This window comes from Rhinopithecus roxellana, chromosome 5 (genome assembly GCF_007565055.1).
Source record: "Rhinopithecus roxellana isolate Shanxi Qingling chromosome 5, ASM756505v1, whole genome shotgun sequence".
Lineage (NCBI taxonomy): Eukaryota > Metazoa > Chordata > Mammalia > Primates > Cercopithecidae > Rhinopithecus > Rhinopithecus roxellana.
Genome location: NC_044553.1, coordinates 76,354,607 through 76,372,080, shown reverse-complemented (window position 1 = coordinate 76,372,080; position 17,474 = coordinate 76,354,607). Strand labels below are relative to the sequence as shown.

General features: G+C 44.1%; 1 protein-coding gene across 2 annotated transcripts in view; it reads right to left on the bottom strand.

The window, feature by feature from the left end:
* The window catches only part of NPTN (neuroplastin), a 74,072-nt gene that overhangs the window by 1,662 nt on the left and 54,936 nt on the right, over positions 1 to 17,474 (bottom strand). Inside the window, exons 4-7 of one of the 2 annotated variants that reach the window (XM_010383271.2) lie at positions 12,144 to 12,277; positions 8,707 to 8,980; positions 1,843 to 1,864; positions 206 to 280 (exon numbers count right to left, since the gene is read on the bottom strand). In XM_010383271.2, the coding sequence (XP_010381573.1) occupies positions 220 to 280; positions 1,843 to 1,864; positions 8,707 to 8,980; positions 12,144 to 12,277 (491 nt within the window). In that variant the 3' untranslated portion in view covers positions 206 to 219. The remainder of the gene's footprint in view (positions 1 to 205; positions 281 to 1,842; positions 1,865 to 8,706; positions 8,981 to 12,143; positions 12,278 to 17,474) is intronic. The other variant, XM_010383272.2, reaches the window with a different exon arrangement.

Here is a 17,474-nt window from a genome sequence, read left to right as displayed (position 1 = left end):
AACAACAAAAAACGCAGCTGAAAAATGTTCCTTTCCAGTCCCTAAACTGGGCAGACAGAACTGGCTTCATCATTATCAGCTGCTCTGAAATGAATTAAAAGATTTTACAACATAACACCAATTACTGAAGAAGTTGTAAAAAGGTCAACAGAAGTACATTCATTTGAATATAATTTTAAAAACTGCTAAAGAAGGCCATACTTACATTGTAAGCAGTACTTAATTTGTGTTTCTCTGGCGCAAGTTTTTATCTTTGTGATTGTTGGTAGAGTTGGTTTTCCTTTGGAGGAAAAATCGCATCACATGAGTTAAACTCAGTCAATAACTTTTGAAAGTATAACACATGGAAATTCACTTACTGCCATCCCTGGTGTTGTAAGAAATGTTGTGGCACAATATGAGTGCATTAAAAAAACATTCATTAAGTAGCTACAGGTGAAGTATCCCTCATCTGAAATGCTTGGGATCATAAATGTTTCAGATTTTGAATTTTTTAGATTTTGGAATATTTGCATTACACTTACCAGTTCAGCATCCCTAATCTGAAAACCCAAAATTCAAAATGCTCCAATGAGCATTTCCTTTGAGCATCAAGTGAGCACACAAAAAAACTTCAGATTTTGAAGCATTTCAGATTATGGATTTTGGCAGTAGGTAGACTCAACCTGTATATACCTGATTTTATCCTCCTTTTGACCCCCAAGGCAGACAAGTACTTTCCCTTTGATTTCTGAACTATAATTACTATACAGGTGAGAACATGTAAAACTTTTCTCCACTGAACACAACACCACTGTCCCTTCTCAACTGATAAAAGGTAATCATGGCCGGGCGCGGTGGTTCACGCCTGTAGTCCCAGCACTTTGGGAGGCCGAGGCGGGTGGATCATGAGGTCAGGAGATCGAGACCATCCAGGCTAACACGGTGAAACCCCGTCTCTACTAAAAATACAAAAGATTGGCCGGCAGTGGTGACAGGCGCCTGTAGTCCCAGCTACTCGGGAGGCTGGGGCAGGAGAATGGCGTGAACCCGGGAGGCGGAGCTTGCAGTGAGCCGAGATTGCGCCACTGCACTCCAGCCTGGGTGACAGAGCAAGACTGTCTCAAAAAAAAAAAAAAAAAAAGAGGTAATCATAAGCTGGCAGTGCTGGGCCCTCTGGTACTTAACAAATTTGGGTGCTCTTTGTCTGCTTCTCACTCTTTAGTCCAACTCTAGGAGATTCTGCTCAGCTTAGATTGATTCCATACCTGCAGTACCCTCTCTCTTGGATACCAGCAATTGTTAATGGGGCTAGACGGTTTATCCAGGCTACAGTCCAGCCTCAAATTGCATTACACGAGTTAAACTTGGTCAATAACAACCTTTGAAAGTGTAACACATGGAAATACAGGGACTCTTTTACTGCCATCCCTGCTGTAGTGAGCAATTTTGTGGCACAGTATGAGTGCATTAAAAAACATTCCTTAAGTAGCTCCAGGTTGAGTATTCCTCATCTGAAATGCTTGGGATCAGAAATGTTTTAACATTGACAAAACGGGCAGCCTCAGATATACTGGCCATTTCCCCCACATTTTAAGCATATTGAATATGCAAAATTTGAAAAAAAATTTTTTGCATGGTATTCCACTTTGTATGGCCACTGAAAACAAGACTGCATAGCCTATCCTGAGAATCAAGTTGTTTTTAGTCAGATCTGTGTCAAGCTAAGAAATCTACAACACTGCAACCTTCATTTCCACTCACTGTCTTCCCCTCCAATCTTAGCTACTCCATTTGATTAAACTGCAAACACAACATAATTCAATCAGATACTGTTCAATCAATGTCCAATAAAGTACTTACATTGGTCCAGCTGGTTCATCATCTACATGGTGTTCAGTTTTTTAAAAAATCCATGAGAGATAAGAGAAGAAAGAAGAAAACTGTTAGATTCTGCATAAGGATTAATAGAATAGCAAACTGCAAGTGGCAATCATGGCTACTCACAGCATTTATTAAAGGCCATTCCATCTGGAGGTGCAAAACACTCATGGAGTTATTATTTCTAGATTCAAGTTTAAATGGCAGGTATGTTGTTTCAATGGTTTTAGTTAACACTTTGAATGCTTGTCATGAAAAACTGCAACTGTAGCGGACAGATAGGCTGCAACATTGTTATACTCATCTTGTCCCCAAGTTCCAGTGGTTCACTCTTAAATAGATGAGAAGACAAACCAACATTTCAGTTGTAAAATCCTGCTGTTTGTTTTCTTGTGGTGAATGCATGCAGTTTTGGCTCAATCCTGCAATGTGAATGGATGTGTACAATCTGTACATTTAGCCACACATCCTCACTTCCCCAAAGGGCACTCTGTTTTTCTTGCTGTTTTGTAATCTTTAGAAGAGTCTTTAGTCTGGAGAATGAGATTGAGAAGAGGCAACCACAACAGTTCAACCTAAATTGGGTCAGCCATGCTGGGCTATGCCAGCAACAAGTGTATGTATACCAGAGGATGTTCTGTGACACACCAAGGAGAGCTGAACAGTGGTGACATCCCTCTAGAAAAGACTTCAGAAAGATAGGCTCACTCTTGTGCCCTGGCCAAAACCAGAAGCCAAACCCAGGGGAGCCATGAGATAACTTTTTTAAAATCAAAAAGCCGACATTGTATGAGTTTATGCCTTCTTAAATTGATACTTTATGGTTCTGATTTATAAGTCTTTCGTGTTTCAACTAAGTGCAACTTGATCCCCTTTAAGCAGAGATATACATTCACAGAGACAGAATGTTTTAAAAAGGCCCACAAGGGGAAGGGAACAAGTAAGTGCTCTTAGTTTGTTTTTATTATACAAAAGTCAGGTGGACTAAATGATTCAGAACAGTTTGATTTCACTGAAGGCTTCTAGAAAAACTCTCAGCAGGATTCCACAAGGGGGCTTGGTGCACATGAAGCAGTTATGGAGATTACAGTCTCAGTGTAGGCATCTGCAGGAGCACACGTCGGGAGTAATGTCTGTCAGAGGGAGACATTGCTCCACCTGTTCCTTCGAGGCAACGGAGAGGCAAAGCCACCGCCAGCACACACAGTGACTGGAGCAAAAAAGGATTTCAAAAAAAAGAACTAACCACAAACCAATGACTCATCAGCCAAAACAATAGGCTAGCGACACACTAGTGTCCACAGGAGTCCACTACTAACAACAGTATACACTATCAAACAGGTACAGAGAACAAACTAAGACTTAAGGACACCCAAGACATCTGTGTGCTGTGTATGCAGTGGAGAGATACAAAGACATACCAGGTACTAAGACACACAAGCCCAGCCTAAATTCTCCCTTCACAACATCCTAATGCTCAGCATCCCGGCCAAGTCAGCTCAGCTACATGCTAGGAACTAAGCACTTTGGGGATTTAAATGAAAAGACACAGGAGCAAACTTGGAATATTTTTAGTGCTCTGGCTGTGCACTCGAAAATACAAAATTCTAATGCAAGATAGCCGAATCAAGAATACACCAATCTACTCCCAAATTTAAAATAAAAAGCAGGGGAGGGAGAATCGCAATAGCCAGGCTAATCTTTTCAAAGCATGACACTGTAGGCACCAACCCAAGCACCTCACACCACGGGCTGTTCTTCCTTTTAGAGTGTGGGTATTCCCTGGTGTCTGATTAGTAATGTCACTTTCCAGCCCAACAAGCTGGTAACATGCAAAGGGTTGCATGGAGGTGTTTTAGCGACAGTGCCTCCGGCGTAGCTGCCATGCCTGCAAGTGGGAGCAGCTGAGATTCACAAGGGGGAAAATCCCAGGAGCCCCCTTCATCTGTCTCCCCAAATCCACTTTCACACTGACAAAAGAGCCTCCTGTCTCCCCACTCTCCTGGACTCAATCACTATCTGCAGCACCACTCTCCCCTACAGGTCAGACAAACGACTTGACCCCTAACAGGGAAGTCAGGGGAGAGGGAAAGAACAGAATTACAGAAAAAGATACAAAAATCAAAGTAAATGAGGATTAAACAGCAAACTGAAATCCAAATTAGTTGTGAAAGTGAATGAAGTAAACTTGAAGAAAAGTGTTAACATTATGAACTGTGCATCGTATAGACTGAAGCGGAGATTAAACAAACTCCAAAAGCATGCATATCGCTCACTTACCACCATGTTTTAAGGGTTTGATGCAATTGAGGGGGGAAAAAAAAGAAGTCATAGTAACCGACAAATATCAACATACCCCAAACCCTCAGGCCAAAAGATAGCCAGCTTAAACAATGACTGTTCTCTCCACCTCAGTATTACAGCCACTGGCTGGATGAGAGGAAGAGGACTTGGGGGAGAATGGAAACAAGATGCTTCTGGAATCCACCTTATGAGAGTGAAGTTCCCGGTGGAGCTGTAGCACACACTGATTTATCTGCGTGTTCCATCTTCCCAACTGAATGGACCACAGCTCTCGCTCCCCCTATATCCGCCTCATCTAGAAGGGGTGCTCTGCAAGGTCTAGTAAATACCAGACTGCCTAATACAATATCACCTCCAAAAAGATGGCTTTAAAGTCCGAGTAATGAAGAGCTGACTCTCTAGTCAAAGGTCCTTTGTCACTGCATTCATCTCACTAGAAGGTTTTATGGTTTCTAAATTCACTTAAATTTTGCCTGACCTTAGCAGGTTAGCATTAAACCGAAGAGAGACTAAGAGTTACTTCCTATTTCCTTCCTTGTTTGGTTCTATTGCATTTTCTCCATAAGGTAACTTGTTATTGACAGATGGCCCCTAGATAACAGACTAGACACTGAATGCATGTTTTAGGTGTCATTTTAAAAGTCACATTTCTTTTCCAATATCCCTAGCCTGTATAAAGCTTCACATGCTACCAAATGTTTTGACCAACTAATAGATTTTGGAACATTAGAACAGCTCTTAATTCTAAAGTGTCTAAAAGAGCTTGGATATATCAGAGCCACTAAAAATGGCCCCCCAAAAAGCCTCAAATATCTTCTCCATCAGTAACTTGAAGAGAGTCCCTTTGACTTGCTTATAACAATTATCCCAATGTAAAAACAGAAAGTTCTTTTTTGGTGCCAGCACTTTTCTTAAATCAGCTCCTGTTTTAATTTGCTGTCTGTGAGGTCACTAAAATATCCAGAAGAACTGAAGGCCTCAGCAACTAAGTGGGTTGACTCCCCCATTCATTCCTCCAGGGCCTGGGGAGGGGAGACTTGAGAGCACATGCTGACTGCTCCTGGAGTGCAGTCGGCAGGACACCAACACAGAAGGCACACCCAAGCAGGTGCCCAGCTGTGACATGGATGGAAGGCTAGAGGCTGATAGCTTGACCTGATCTTTTTAGAGAATTATCATTTAACATTTTCAGGGAATACAGTCAAGTGGTGAGTAAAGTGAATAAAAAAAGCTCTTATTTGACTCCATGATTCACCTGTTCCTGAAAATACTGAAGGGTAAAGGTGATCTGTAGATTAATCCACCTAGAAGGCAACGTAGTGGGCAATGATCCTCAAACAGACCATACAGGGGACTAAAGGGACGCAGGTGGGAACTTTCATGTAGGAAATGGCCTGAGAATACTCCAGTAGATCAAGAAAAAAGACATGGGGCTTTCTTTTTTTTTTTTTTAAAGGAAGCAGCTAAACCTCAATCCTCAGCATTTTCAATGTGAGAAATCTAAAGTAATATTTGATTTTCTAGTGAAACATACACTAAACTATGTAAGTTGAAATTTGTACTTTTATACTTTTGTATTGTTCACTTAGTGCTTTTGTAGTAAGGGGATGAGTTACCAAGAACTCACAGACTGCCCAAAATATGAAGACTGTGCCTTCACATAAAAAAAGTTCAGTGAGTCTGAAATGAGCCATGGGTGTATCTTGATAATAAAGTGCTAGTTGGCAAAGGAGAAGTATGCCAGGCCTATAAAAAATCCCCATTTTCCTAATGGTATAAAAAAATCCAACACAGAGCCACAGATGGTTATCTGATAGGTAAACACTTAATCACCTCTAACACTCCCAAGTTTGTGTCAAATATAATGTACCTCTTCATTTATTCCAAAAAGGAGTGTATGTATATATCTAAATGAAAATTTGGGGAGGAGCGCATGGCAAGAAAGCAGACAGGTAAGTTTGTCCTTCCTATGGAGTGCACAGGGGTTGAGGGGAACTGGCTAAAGAAGGAAAAGGCAGAGAAGAAGGAAAACTCACCAAAGAACATTCAACTTTTTCTTTTGTTTAATGATTACTTCCAGGAAAGGAGAAGAAAAGCGGGCAGGGGTGGAAGCAGGGAGGAATTTGAGAGAAAGAGAGAAAGAGACAGAGGAGAAAAACAGAATGGAAATGCTGGAGCAAGGGCAGGGTGTGAAGATGGAGAGTGGAGCCTGGCCCTCACTGGCTGGCAGGAAGGGAAAGAGAGAAGGCAAACATTGCGATTATTCCAGCATCTCAGATTTTTCACCCCAATGCAACAATGAAGTAAACGCTGCTTTCATTACAATATTCTCCCAAGAGACTAGAGCAAGGAGGTTTTACTTTGCACTTACCCTGCCGTCATCTCTTTTACGGGTAGGATTCGTTCACTGTCTATAATAACTTAGTTTAAAAGAGGTATTTCCAGGAAGCTGTTCAGATTTGCTGGCCACAGATGTCTCCTATAACAAACTGGTCCCCCATTTGAATTCAATAACCAAGGAACTCTTAAAAAAAGAGAGCTGCTTCCCTGGGCAGGTGTCTGCACTTGTCCAACAGAACAATCCTAACCATTTCTCAAATCTAACCTGCCACATGCACTGTGATAGCAACCTTATAAGCGCAGTGACTTCTTATAGGCTGCTGCGTCACTCTCACCAGTGGCAGCCAGCCTTGCCTTAACATTTAAAAATCAGGTTCTGAAGCCCATCTATGCCTTCTGTTACCTGACTTTTTAGCTTCTCAACCTTTCCAAAGGGCAGGCTGAGGAAGGTGGTATTGGCAAAGGAAAAGCATTCTGGGGGGATAAAAAGGCCCTTTTCAGGAATGAGGCATGACTGATCCCACAGAGCCAAGCTGAAAACACACGAGAGACAGACAACTCTTTCCCTTTACTCCCAGATCTAAACAAAGGTGCACTCTTGCCTTGGGAGTCCTAATATGTGTCAGGAAAGAGAAATATCTGGAGGAAAAAAGCATTAGGAGTACATGAAATCCCAAAGAAAGCAGGTTCACTTCATAAAGTAGGAAAGTAAAGCTCCTGGGGACACTCCCAGGTTGCAGGAAACTAGAGACTCATTTACAGAGGCCATCTGCTCCTAGCCAACGTCCCTCCCATGCCTCTGCCCAGCTCACTGCTGAGTGCACACCTGGAGGGAGTCACCAGATACTGTCAGTGTCATCAACAAACCTCCTCACCAGCCACTCACTCTACTTACTGCAGGCAGAGAGATTTAGAACTGCTGAGAAGAAAGAAAAAGATGAGGAAGGGGCTGTTGCTCTCAAACATGTCCTCCCAGAGAGTCTACAGCCAATGGCATGCCTCTGGGGCCACACTCTTTCTGAGGGGGCACCAGACGTCACTTTGTATTCTCCACTGGACAGCCAGCTGTGGAGCAGGATACAGCACCACAGGTGCACAAACACAGGCCCCAGAACAGCTGGACTACAGCTGGCAACCCCACCATTACCCCAGGTTGGCTGCCACTGAGCCCAGGGGCACACCCATCTGTCTAGTCTAACCAGGGACAGACTAGTGGTGGTAACAGTTGGCCAATTAATTTCTTTACGCTGGTCATGTTATAGGGTGGGGATGGGGAGCCAGCTGGGAACCTGAAGTACTGCAGATAGAAGTCTCCATCAGCAGCTTCCCCCTTCACAGGGTGAGAGGCAAAAAAATCGATCACCAAAAATTTCCCAAGGCTTTTCTGACTCTAGGCATATCCAATAACCTACGATTTCAGCTCTTGCTCTTTCTAGTGCTTAATGGTGTGCTGTGGTTCTGCTGCTACCATCTCCTCCCTTCTCTGACCCTAGGTCAGCTTGAGGGCATAGCCTCGGGGCATGGACTCCATTTGTTCCGCCTTCGCTATCTCTGTCTTACACTAGATGGGTGGATACATCAGACTCTCCTTTGTCTGTGAGACACAGATGGAAAGCCACCCAGTAGAGAGCCTTGGAAACCTATCAAAGGGACCAACCAAGGAAGCAAATGTTGGCTCGTTCCAATGGCTTTTCTGAGAACAGTCTGACTGGGCTGGGGCAGTTACCTACAGGGGCTACACCAGGCAACCATGTGACAACCAGTTAGGTACCTTAAATCTGCCTGAAAGGCCAGGTGGCCTGCGATCTTGGGGTGGCTTCTAGGCTTGACTTGGATTCTCCTCAAGCTCAATCTGCCTGATGATCTGTATTGAAGGAGGACAGAGCTGAACAAAGAGACTGACAGCTGCCCATTCACCGCATGGGGCCTGAAAGGCAGATGGGACTAGGGTTTGGAAAACACCCAAACAGAGGGAGAGAGCTAAGGACAGCTCTAGATGGCTAATGCAAAAAAAAAAAAAAAAAAAAAAAGAAAGAAAAAAAAATCTTATGGGTAGGGGGTAGGTTAGAAACTGGTATAAGAATTTTCCTTCTTTCCTTTAGGGATTGAATCCCAACATCCCTATAGTCCTCTTTGGGTACTTGGAAACCACCCGAAGGAACCAACCCCAACAGTACAGCTATTTTGTAGGGATGCCCTTACCGTCAGGAACCTCATCTGGCCTCTTCCTCTTCTCATACACAACAATGATCACCACAAGGATGATAATTTCAGCCAGAATTCCCAAGAAAGGCCAGAGTGGGGCCAGGTGGCTCCGCACCCTGAGGACAGTAACAACAGAGGCGGAGCCAATGGCGTTGGTGGCGTTACATTCATACTCGCCAGGGTCTTCTGTGATCTGCAGGTTCACAATGTTCAACTCAGTGTAATTTTCCTTGTTGATGATGAAGAAGCGGCCAGAGGTGTTGACAATGTCCTGCAAAGAAGTGATAATACACAAAGGTGAGAGTGAGTAATTGAGCTCATGTTCAAGAGAGGGTGACACTGCTCTCCGTTCTTTTCAGGCACCAGCCAGTACGAAGAAGCAGTGTCTAGGGACATTTCATTAATGATTTCCCTTCAGTATCAACAACAACGAATCAACACACTTCTGACAGAGCCAGGCGAGCCTCCCTTACCATCGGTCCTCCGACTTGCCCAACTTCCACGAAATGAGTGCAGGTCCTATTGCCGAGAGACTCAGAAAAGTCCAACAACCTAGTAAATGCTTCCTCAAACACCAGGTAAGAAACCACAGCAGAAAGAGGATGGCGGGAGGACGGGTGCAGCCCCCACAGTCAGGCATGCCTAGGGACCTCAGACCTCTCTGATGACCTCAGAGTCAGCACACTGACTTCATGCTTGGTGAGTTCTGAAGAAGTCTTCTTAAGCTTCCTCCACAAACAATGCTAGGAACTCACTCCTAGTCAGACTGGGGGAAATTCAGAACTTTCATTTAAGGACTACAGGGTTAAGAGGAAAGGTTATTCAATCAACCAACAAATGTTTATGGCTGGGCATAGAGGCTCATGCCTATAATCTCAGTACTTTAGGAAGCTAAGGTGGGAGGATCGCTTGAGCCCAGCAGTTCAAGACTGGCCTCGGCAACAAACTGAGAGCCCATCTCTACAAAAAATCAAAAACAAAATTAGCTGAGCATAGTAGTGTACACCTGTGGTCCCAGCTACACATAAGGCTGAGGCAGGAGGATCACTTGAGCCTAGGAGGTTGCTGCACTCCAGCCTGGTAGACAGATCAAGACCCTGTCTTAACACAAAACAAAACAAACAAATAAAATAGAATAAGTGTTTACTAAAATATGTTGCATGCTTTACATCCTACTAAGGGTAGGTGGGAGGGAGAAGGTGAGATAGGGAGAAGACAAACCTAAAAATGAATAAGGAGCTTGGCCTCAAAAGGGAACCAGACATCCAAAGAGGCATGACTGATTACAAGAATGTGTTAAGAAGCCCCAGCAGAGTGTGTATAGAGTGCTGCAGGGCACAGTGAGCGGCCACTGCCGGCAAGAGGCAGGGAAAGCTTCCCAGATGAGCTAACATTTGCAGTAGACTGTGGAGGAGGACAGCTGATCAAATAAGGAGGCACAGTGCAGGCAGGGATTCACATGGGTGCGAAGGCAGAGGTACAAGAGTGCACAGGCAGAGGCCGGGACTCAGCAGGATGGCTCACTGCACTCAGCTCATGAGATCCCAGTAGGGAAAAAACAGACTCATGTGTCTTTACCCTGCAAAAACTAAAGCACAATCAGAAATAGGAGAGAAAAAGGGGAATATTATCCTGGAAATGATTCTAGATATAGCATACAATCTTGTCAGCATTTGAGTGCAGGTACATCTGAAATGGGGAACTCGTAGCTTTTAAAACAGCTAGTCTGTGATGCCTCAAGCTTTATCTTTCAGATTAAAACACATACTGAGTTAATTCCAACCTGCTTTGGCAAAAGCTCAAGGGCACTCCTTCCCAGTGACCAGCAGAGAGAAGTGGACATTTCCTCGCCAGTGCCTTAGAAAGTTTAGTGTCTTGTAAAAAAGACTCAACTCAGCATCTTCACCTCTCCAATCCTCATCTGCTCCCCCTTGTTAATGGGTCTCTGAAATCATCGCTGATGTTGGAGTCATTATCACAACTCAACATTTTATTATCGAGATGTCATGAAGTGGGAAGAATAATGGACTTGAAATTTAAAAAAAAAACTAGATAGAATTCTTGGTTTTGCCACTAATTTATCTTGGCTATTATGGAACCCTTCCAAAGAAGCTGGATTAATGATCTTTAGGGTCTTTTTGGATTCTGAAGACATAATCAAAGAGGATCCCTGGGATAGGAGGAATGCTGACAGAAAAGGTAACGGGTCAACAATCATAATGAGAAAGTGAGGGTCTAAAGCTCTGACTCTCCAAACACCATCATGAATCATCCCACTGATCAGAAAAGATGTTCTCTTTGACCTTTTCTGGGGCAAATACCATCAGGTTCCCAACGTCTAAGGCTGCCAAGGCTGCCCTTGGGCCTCCTCGGGTTGCCCCGATTCCTTATCAGTATGTTCTGTGTTGCAGGAATGTACTAGTAATTGCCCTCAGTACTTTGTTTCCCAAAAGCAAGGCAGGTACTCTAAGACCATTTCAAGAACAGTATTTTCTTCAGGATAAATGGATGAGAATTAGGCTCAGTTCTTCAGTGTCCTATCCTGAAGGCAAGTGATATGGATTGGATTTTGTCTCCACCCCAATTTCATGTTGAATTATAATCCCCAGTGTTGGAGGAGGGGCCTTGTGGGAGGTGACAGGTTCGTGGGGGCGGATATCCCCCTTGCTCAAGTTCCTGTGACAGTAAATTCTCATGAGACCCTATGAGACCTGGTTGTTTAAAAGTGTACAGCACCTCCCTCCCTCGCTCTCTTCCTCCTTTCCAGTCACACAGGACCTGCTTGCTTCCCCTCCGCCTTCCACCATGATTCTAAGTTTCTCTACTTATAGGGATCATTTAGGAAGAAATAAACAGCAACTGTAGTCTAAAAAATAGGTAAAGTTTCAAGATCAAAGAAGCCTGAGGGGGAGGCTAATTCTTTGGATTTAGCTTTCTTTTATCTTAACTATATTACCTGTCAATGCCTCACCTTTAGTTACAGTAATCTGAAAGCAATAAAACTCAAAGCAGGCCAGATGTCACTCTGTTGTCTAAGATAGGAAAGATCATCTTTCCTGTGTTTCCTGAGGCCTCCCCGGCAATGCTTCCTGTAAAGCCAGTGGAATTATGAGCCAATTAAACCTTTTTTCTTTATAAATTACCCAGTCTCTGAAAGTTATTTATAGCAGTGTGAGAATGGACTAATACAGCGAGCAATCTAATCTCTTACCAGATGGACAGCTTTAACAAATCATGTACAGGGATTTTTGTGCTGGAAGAGACTATCAATGACTTCTTGATTCATGCTGTAAACCAGTTCATGACTCTAGAAAGGGTGACCCTCGCCATGCACACATCTGAGGATACAACTAGTAAAGTAACTGACCCACATGTCTGGACCTCTGCAGGGAAAACTCCAGTAACCAGAGACCCCGGGCCTGCCTCCTACTCACCATGGGCATCCCGTTCTCCTTCTTGCGCCATATCCAGTCTGGGTGGGGGTAGCCAACTGACTTGCAATACATCGTGGCATCCTGCCCTTCATTCTTGTTCTCACTCCGTTTATGGCCAGTGATGTCAGGAGCGGCTGTGAGAAAGTGTTAGATGCAGTTACCATGGAAGCCTTCTCCAAACAGGATACAAAGGCCCCACCTTCTGGCTCAGAGCCCTGCTTGTAATGTAATCAGTCTTTATGCTTACTGTCATACTCAGCTTTGATGAAGAGCACTTCAGGTCAGAATAGGGTAAAGGGACCAATCCCATCCTCTACTCCCACCCACTAAAGATGCCCAGGCAGATACCAGGGTTACTAATACGTGAGGCTCTACTAATGTAGGTGATTCTCCAACCTACTGGAAAAGGCTGTAGGCCCAACTGCCCTGGATTAAGCCCACCTTTAAAGAAAATGCAAACAAATGCTATTAACTCTTCTATCAGCCCAAGTTTTTCTTAAAACACCTGCATGAACACCAATTATGCATCCTGTCAAATATCACACATTCCCTTAAGAAAATGAGATTCTGAAATAAAACAACTACAATCAAGTCCTATTACAAGGTATGTAAAAACAATGAATGCTTGGAGCAGCTACTCAATGAATAACAATGACCGAGGCTCTCCCAGGAAAGAGGGAATCCAGAAACTGGTCTTCACAAGGAAGAAGAAAGGAATGAACAGGAAATTCAACCAGTCTCCCAAGAGATTTTTTTTTTTTTATTGAATGATTGACTGAGATGGGGTCTTATTCTATCGTCCAGGCTGGAGCATAGTGGCATGATCACTGCTCACTGTAGCCTCAAGCTCCTGGGCTTAAGTGATCTTCAGCTACCGAGTAGCTAGAACTACAGGCACATGCCACCACATCTGGTTAATTTTTAAATTTCTTGTACAGACAAGGTCTTTACTACATTGCCCAGGCTGGTCCTGCACTCCTGACCTCAGTGATCCTCTCAACTTGGCCTCCCACAGTGCTGGGATTACAGGTGTTTGCATCTGCACCTGGCCCCAAGACCTTTTATTAACAACTTAAGAATCTGCCTTGGACACCTGATTTGCAACAATTCCTAGACTGAACCCAATATAGAAGGACTTTCAAGACATACTAGAGGCTGTTGCTCTTTTCTATTTATAGGGATCACTTAGGAAGAAATAAACAGCAACTGTAGTCTAAAAATTAAGTAAGTTTCAAGGATCAAAGAAGTCTGGGATAAAAGCTAATTCTCTGGATTTAGCTTTCTTTTATCTTAACTGTATTACCCGCCAATCCTTCACCAGGTTACAGTAATTTTTTTTTTTTTGGAGACACAGTTTCACTCGTCACCCAGGATGGAGTACAATGGTGCGATCTCAGCTCACAGCAACCTCTGCCTCCCGGTTTCAAGTGATTCTTCCGCCTCAGCCTCCTGAGCAGCTGGGATTACAGGCATGCGCCACCATGCCCGGCTAATTTTGTATTTTTAAGAGAGACGGGTTTCATCATGTTGGTCCGGCTGGTCTCAAACTCCTGACCTCAGGTGATCTGCCCGCCTCGGCCTCCCAGTGTCGGGATTACAGGCGTGAGCCACCACGCCCAGCTAATTTTGTTTTTTAGGAGAGATGGGGTTTCACCATGTTGGTCAGGCTGGTCTCGAACTCCTAACCTCAGATGATCTGCCCGCCTCAGCCTCCCAAAGTGCTGGGATTACAGGCGTGAGCCACCACGCCTGGCTGGGTTACAGTAATCTGACAGCAATAAAACTCAAAGCAGGCTAGATGTCACTCTGTTATCCAAGATAGGAAAGAGAATCGATATGCCTTGGTCCCAATTCCAGTTTTGTTGGTTCTTTTGTTATTCTGGGCTTTGCTGCTATAGCCATTATCAAATGGAGACATCTTGTGTCCTTGTCTACCTCCCAATGTTCTTGGATAGATAAATAGGATGTCGAAACATTCATCTTGAGACTGTAGAAGCCTGTACAATTTGCACTGGGACTAATCTTATGTTCCACCTTTGACTGGCTTGGCTTTTCTTGGGGTAAAAACAATGCAAAGTCCTACTAGTCACAGAATGTGCTTCCCAGGCACAAACTGGTTTTAGACTCACCCTCCAGACGCACCTGGATGGGCATGCACTGGGCAAGGCCCCAAGCTGTCTCTGTAACCAGTCCCTGCCAAACTGAGGCCTGCTGAGTAACACTCAGTGTGAAGTGTTTTCTAGACAGTATGTTACAAAGGAAGTACCTTTTTATTTTTCCAGGCAAAGTTTCTTACTACAGAAGGAAGTGGTCAATCTGGCTCTATCTCATTCCCACAAAGCCAGACTTTTCCCACAGCTACTCCGTCACTTCTTAGGCTGACTGTTCACCCTGGTCACCCTTCCTCAGAGCCTACTTCAGTCAATAAATTCCAAGCACTCCAAGGAGCAGGCTCCATAGCCACATAGGACCCAGCATGTCCAGATGGGGACAGAAGCAGAAGGGTTACCATGTGCTGCTCCAGCCAGCCATGTTTCATTCATCTGGCAAACACCTGCTGAGCACCGACTACACACCAGATACGTCAGACTGGTTGGGTAAGGCTTTTGTGATGAAGTGAACTTTAGCATGGTCGTGAAGAAAATAAGGGAGTATATACAAGGTTCCTGACCTGTGGTAAGTAAAGAATGTCACCTTTTTTTTTTTTTTTTTGAAATGGAGTCTCGTTGTGTTGCCCAGGCTGGAGTACAGTGGTGTGATCTTGGTTCACTGCAACCTTCACCTCCCGGGTTCAAGTGATTCTTCTGCCTTGGCCTCCCAAGTAGCTGGGATTATAGGCATCTGCCACCACACCTGGCTAATTTTTGTATTTTTAGTAGAGATGGGGTTTCACCATGTTGGCCAGGCTGGTCTCGAATTCCTGACCTTAGGTGATCCACCCACCTCAGCCTCCCAAAGTTCTGGGTTTACAGGCGTGAGCCACCGCGCCTGGCTAAGAATGTCACTTTCTGACAGGCCAGGAACCCCAAGTTATCTTGGGACCTCAAGAGGAGAGGAATTTGCCCAACTCGTAAGTATTTGAGGGTACAAAGCCATGGCTGGACTCGACTTTTTGAAAGTCTTATCTGAGATTCTTCATGGAACAGAGTTCTGACAAAGCCAATTAAAAACCCTAAGTGAAAAATAATTATTCTTGCTGCACTTTATGCAAATAATCAGGCCAAGTACAGTAAGACTAAAGTTTATTTTGTAAACAAATTAGTTCTATCATGATTTGTTTTTAATAAAAATGGGGACTAGAGAGAGAAAAATTATGCTTCAAAAGAAAAACTATAGTATACTGTTGTTAACTGTTCTAGAGGTTTTTTCCTGCAGTTCAGATGAAATTCTAAATTCTTTGTGGGTTAGAAGTCCCCAGACTAATGCTTTCAAATCTTTGCTTTTAAAATTGGGAACTGTGCTCCTCATCCTAGGACTCATTATTTACCTTATAGTAGGCTGTTCACTTAAACACTGCAGTAAAACTACAGATGAGAGTAGTAATGTTTTTCCCACACAAGCCCTGAAATCCCAGCCAAGTCTGCATGAGTACACTCAGACAGTTACAAAGTGGTTCCGCTCTTCTCAGTTTGGGGTTCACTCCCATTCCCACCTACGTCCCCTATCAGCAGGAAGAAGCCAGAGTGATCGAAGGCCTTTTCCCATCTTCAGAGCCTACACCTTAAGATTAAGGTGTTTTAAAACCCAAAGGGAGGGACTGAAACCATCTTTGCAAAATTATGACTGAGACAGTGAAAGAGATCTAACTTAATTGACTCCATCTTACTTCTAACCTCCAAGCTGTCCTTGTTCGTTCCCGGGCGCAGGCAGAACTAACTTTGCGAGAAACTTATAGTTTAAACAAAGATGGTAACACCCCTTTCCCAAAATAGACCCCCTTCTTGCCTGGGGACTAGATTGTCTTTGTAGGACTAACATTAGCCACAAGATTAGAAATTATGGTTTAGGAGTCATGCAGCTGGAGGCTACAAGATTCTAACCCTCCCTGAACTGCTCCTAAGATTAGTGCTTGAGATATTTTGCAGACCCTGCACTTAATGGATCAGCTGGCCCCACCCAGATCAATAAACTGGTTCATCTGATCTTGTGACCCCCACCCAGGAACTGACTGAGCACAAGAGGACAGCTCCTGACTCCCTACAATTTCATCTCTAACCAGTCAGCACTCCTGGCTCACTGGCTTCGCCCCACCCACCAAGTTTCCTTAGAAACTCTGCTCCCTGAAAGCTAGGGGAGACCGATTTAAATAGTAGTAAAACTCTGGTCTCCCGGCAAAAAAGAAAAGAAGGGAGTAGGTCACACATATCTGTAGGAAGAACACTCTGGGTCGAGGGAAATGCAAAGGTCTTGAGGTAGGACTGTGCTTGTTATGTACAAGGAACAGCAAAGAGGATTTGATTGAAACATAGTAAGCAAGGAGAAGAATGCAGGAGATAAAAGAAATCAGAGAGACTGGGGACCCAGATTAAGCAGGACTTTGTAGGCCACCATCATGACTCTGGCAGTTACAGTGAGTCTGCCGGGAAGCCCCTGGTGAATACTATGTGCAGGTATAACATGATGGGTGTGTTTTAACAGGCTCCCCGTGGCTACTATGTGAACAAGAATGGCAGAGACAGCAGTGGAAGCAAGACCGAGCAGGCGGCTATTAAAGTAACCCAGGCAAGGGAGAGGCTGGTTTCCACAGGGGCAGTCATAGTGGAAATAACGAGAAATGGTGAGATGCCAGGCATATTCTGGAGGTTGAGTTAACCTATTTGCTAATAGATTGGATGTGGATTGTGAGAAGAAAAGGAGTCAAGGATGACACCAAGGTTTCGGCCTGAGTAACTACGAGAATGGAGTTGACAGTTACTAAGATGAGGAAGATTTTGCAAAAGAATGAGTGTTTTTTGTTTGCTTAATCTTTGTTTTGTTAAAAGACAGAGAAATAGTGGCGGTAAAAACCAGAAGGTCAAGGTCTAGAAGAACATGGTAAGTTTAAGATACTTATTTAACATACGGCTAGGTGCGGTGGCTCACATCTGTAATCCCAGCACTTTGGGAGGCCGACATGGGCGGATCACCTAATGTCAGGAGTTTGAGACCAGCCTGACCAATATGGTGAAACCCCGTCTCTACAAAAATACAAAAATTAGCTGGGCATGGTAGCAGGTGCCTGTAATCCCAGCTACTTGGGAGGCTGAGGCAAGAGAATCGCTTGAACGCGGGAGGTGGAGGTTGCAGTGAGCCAAGATCATGCCCTTGCATTCCAGCCTGGGCGACAGAGTA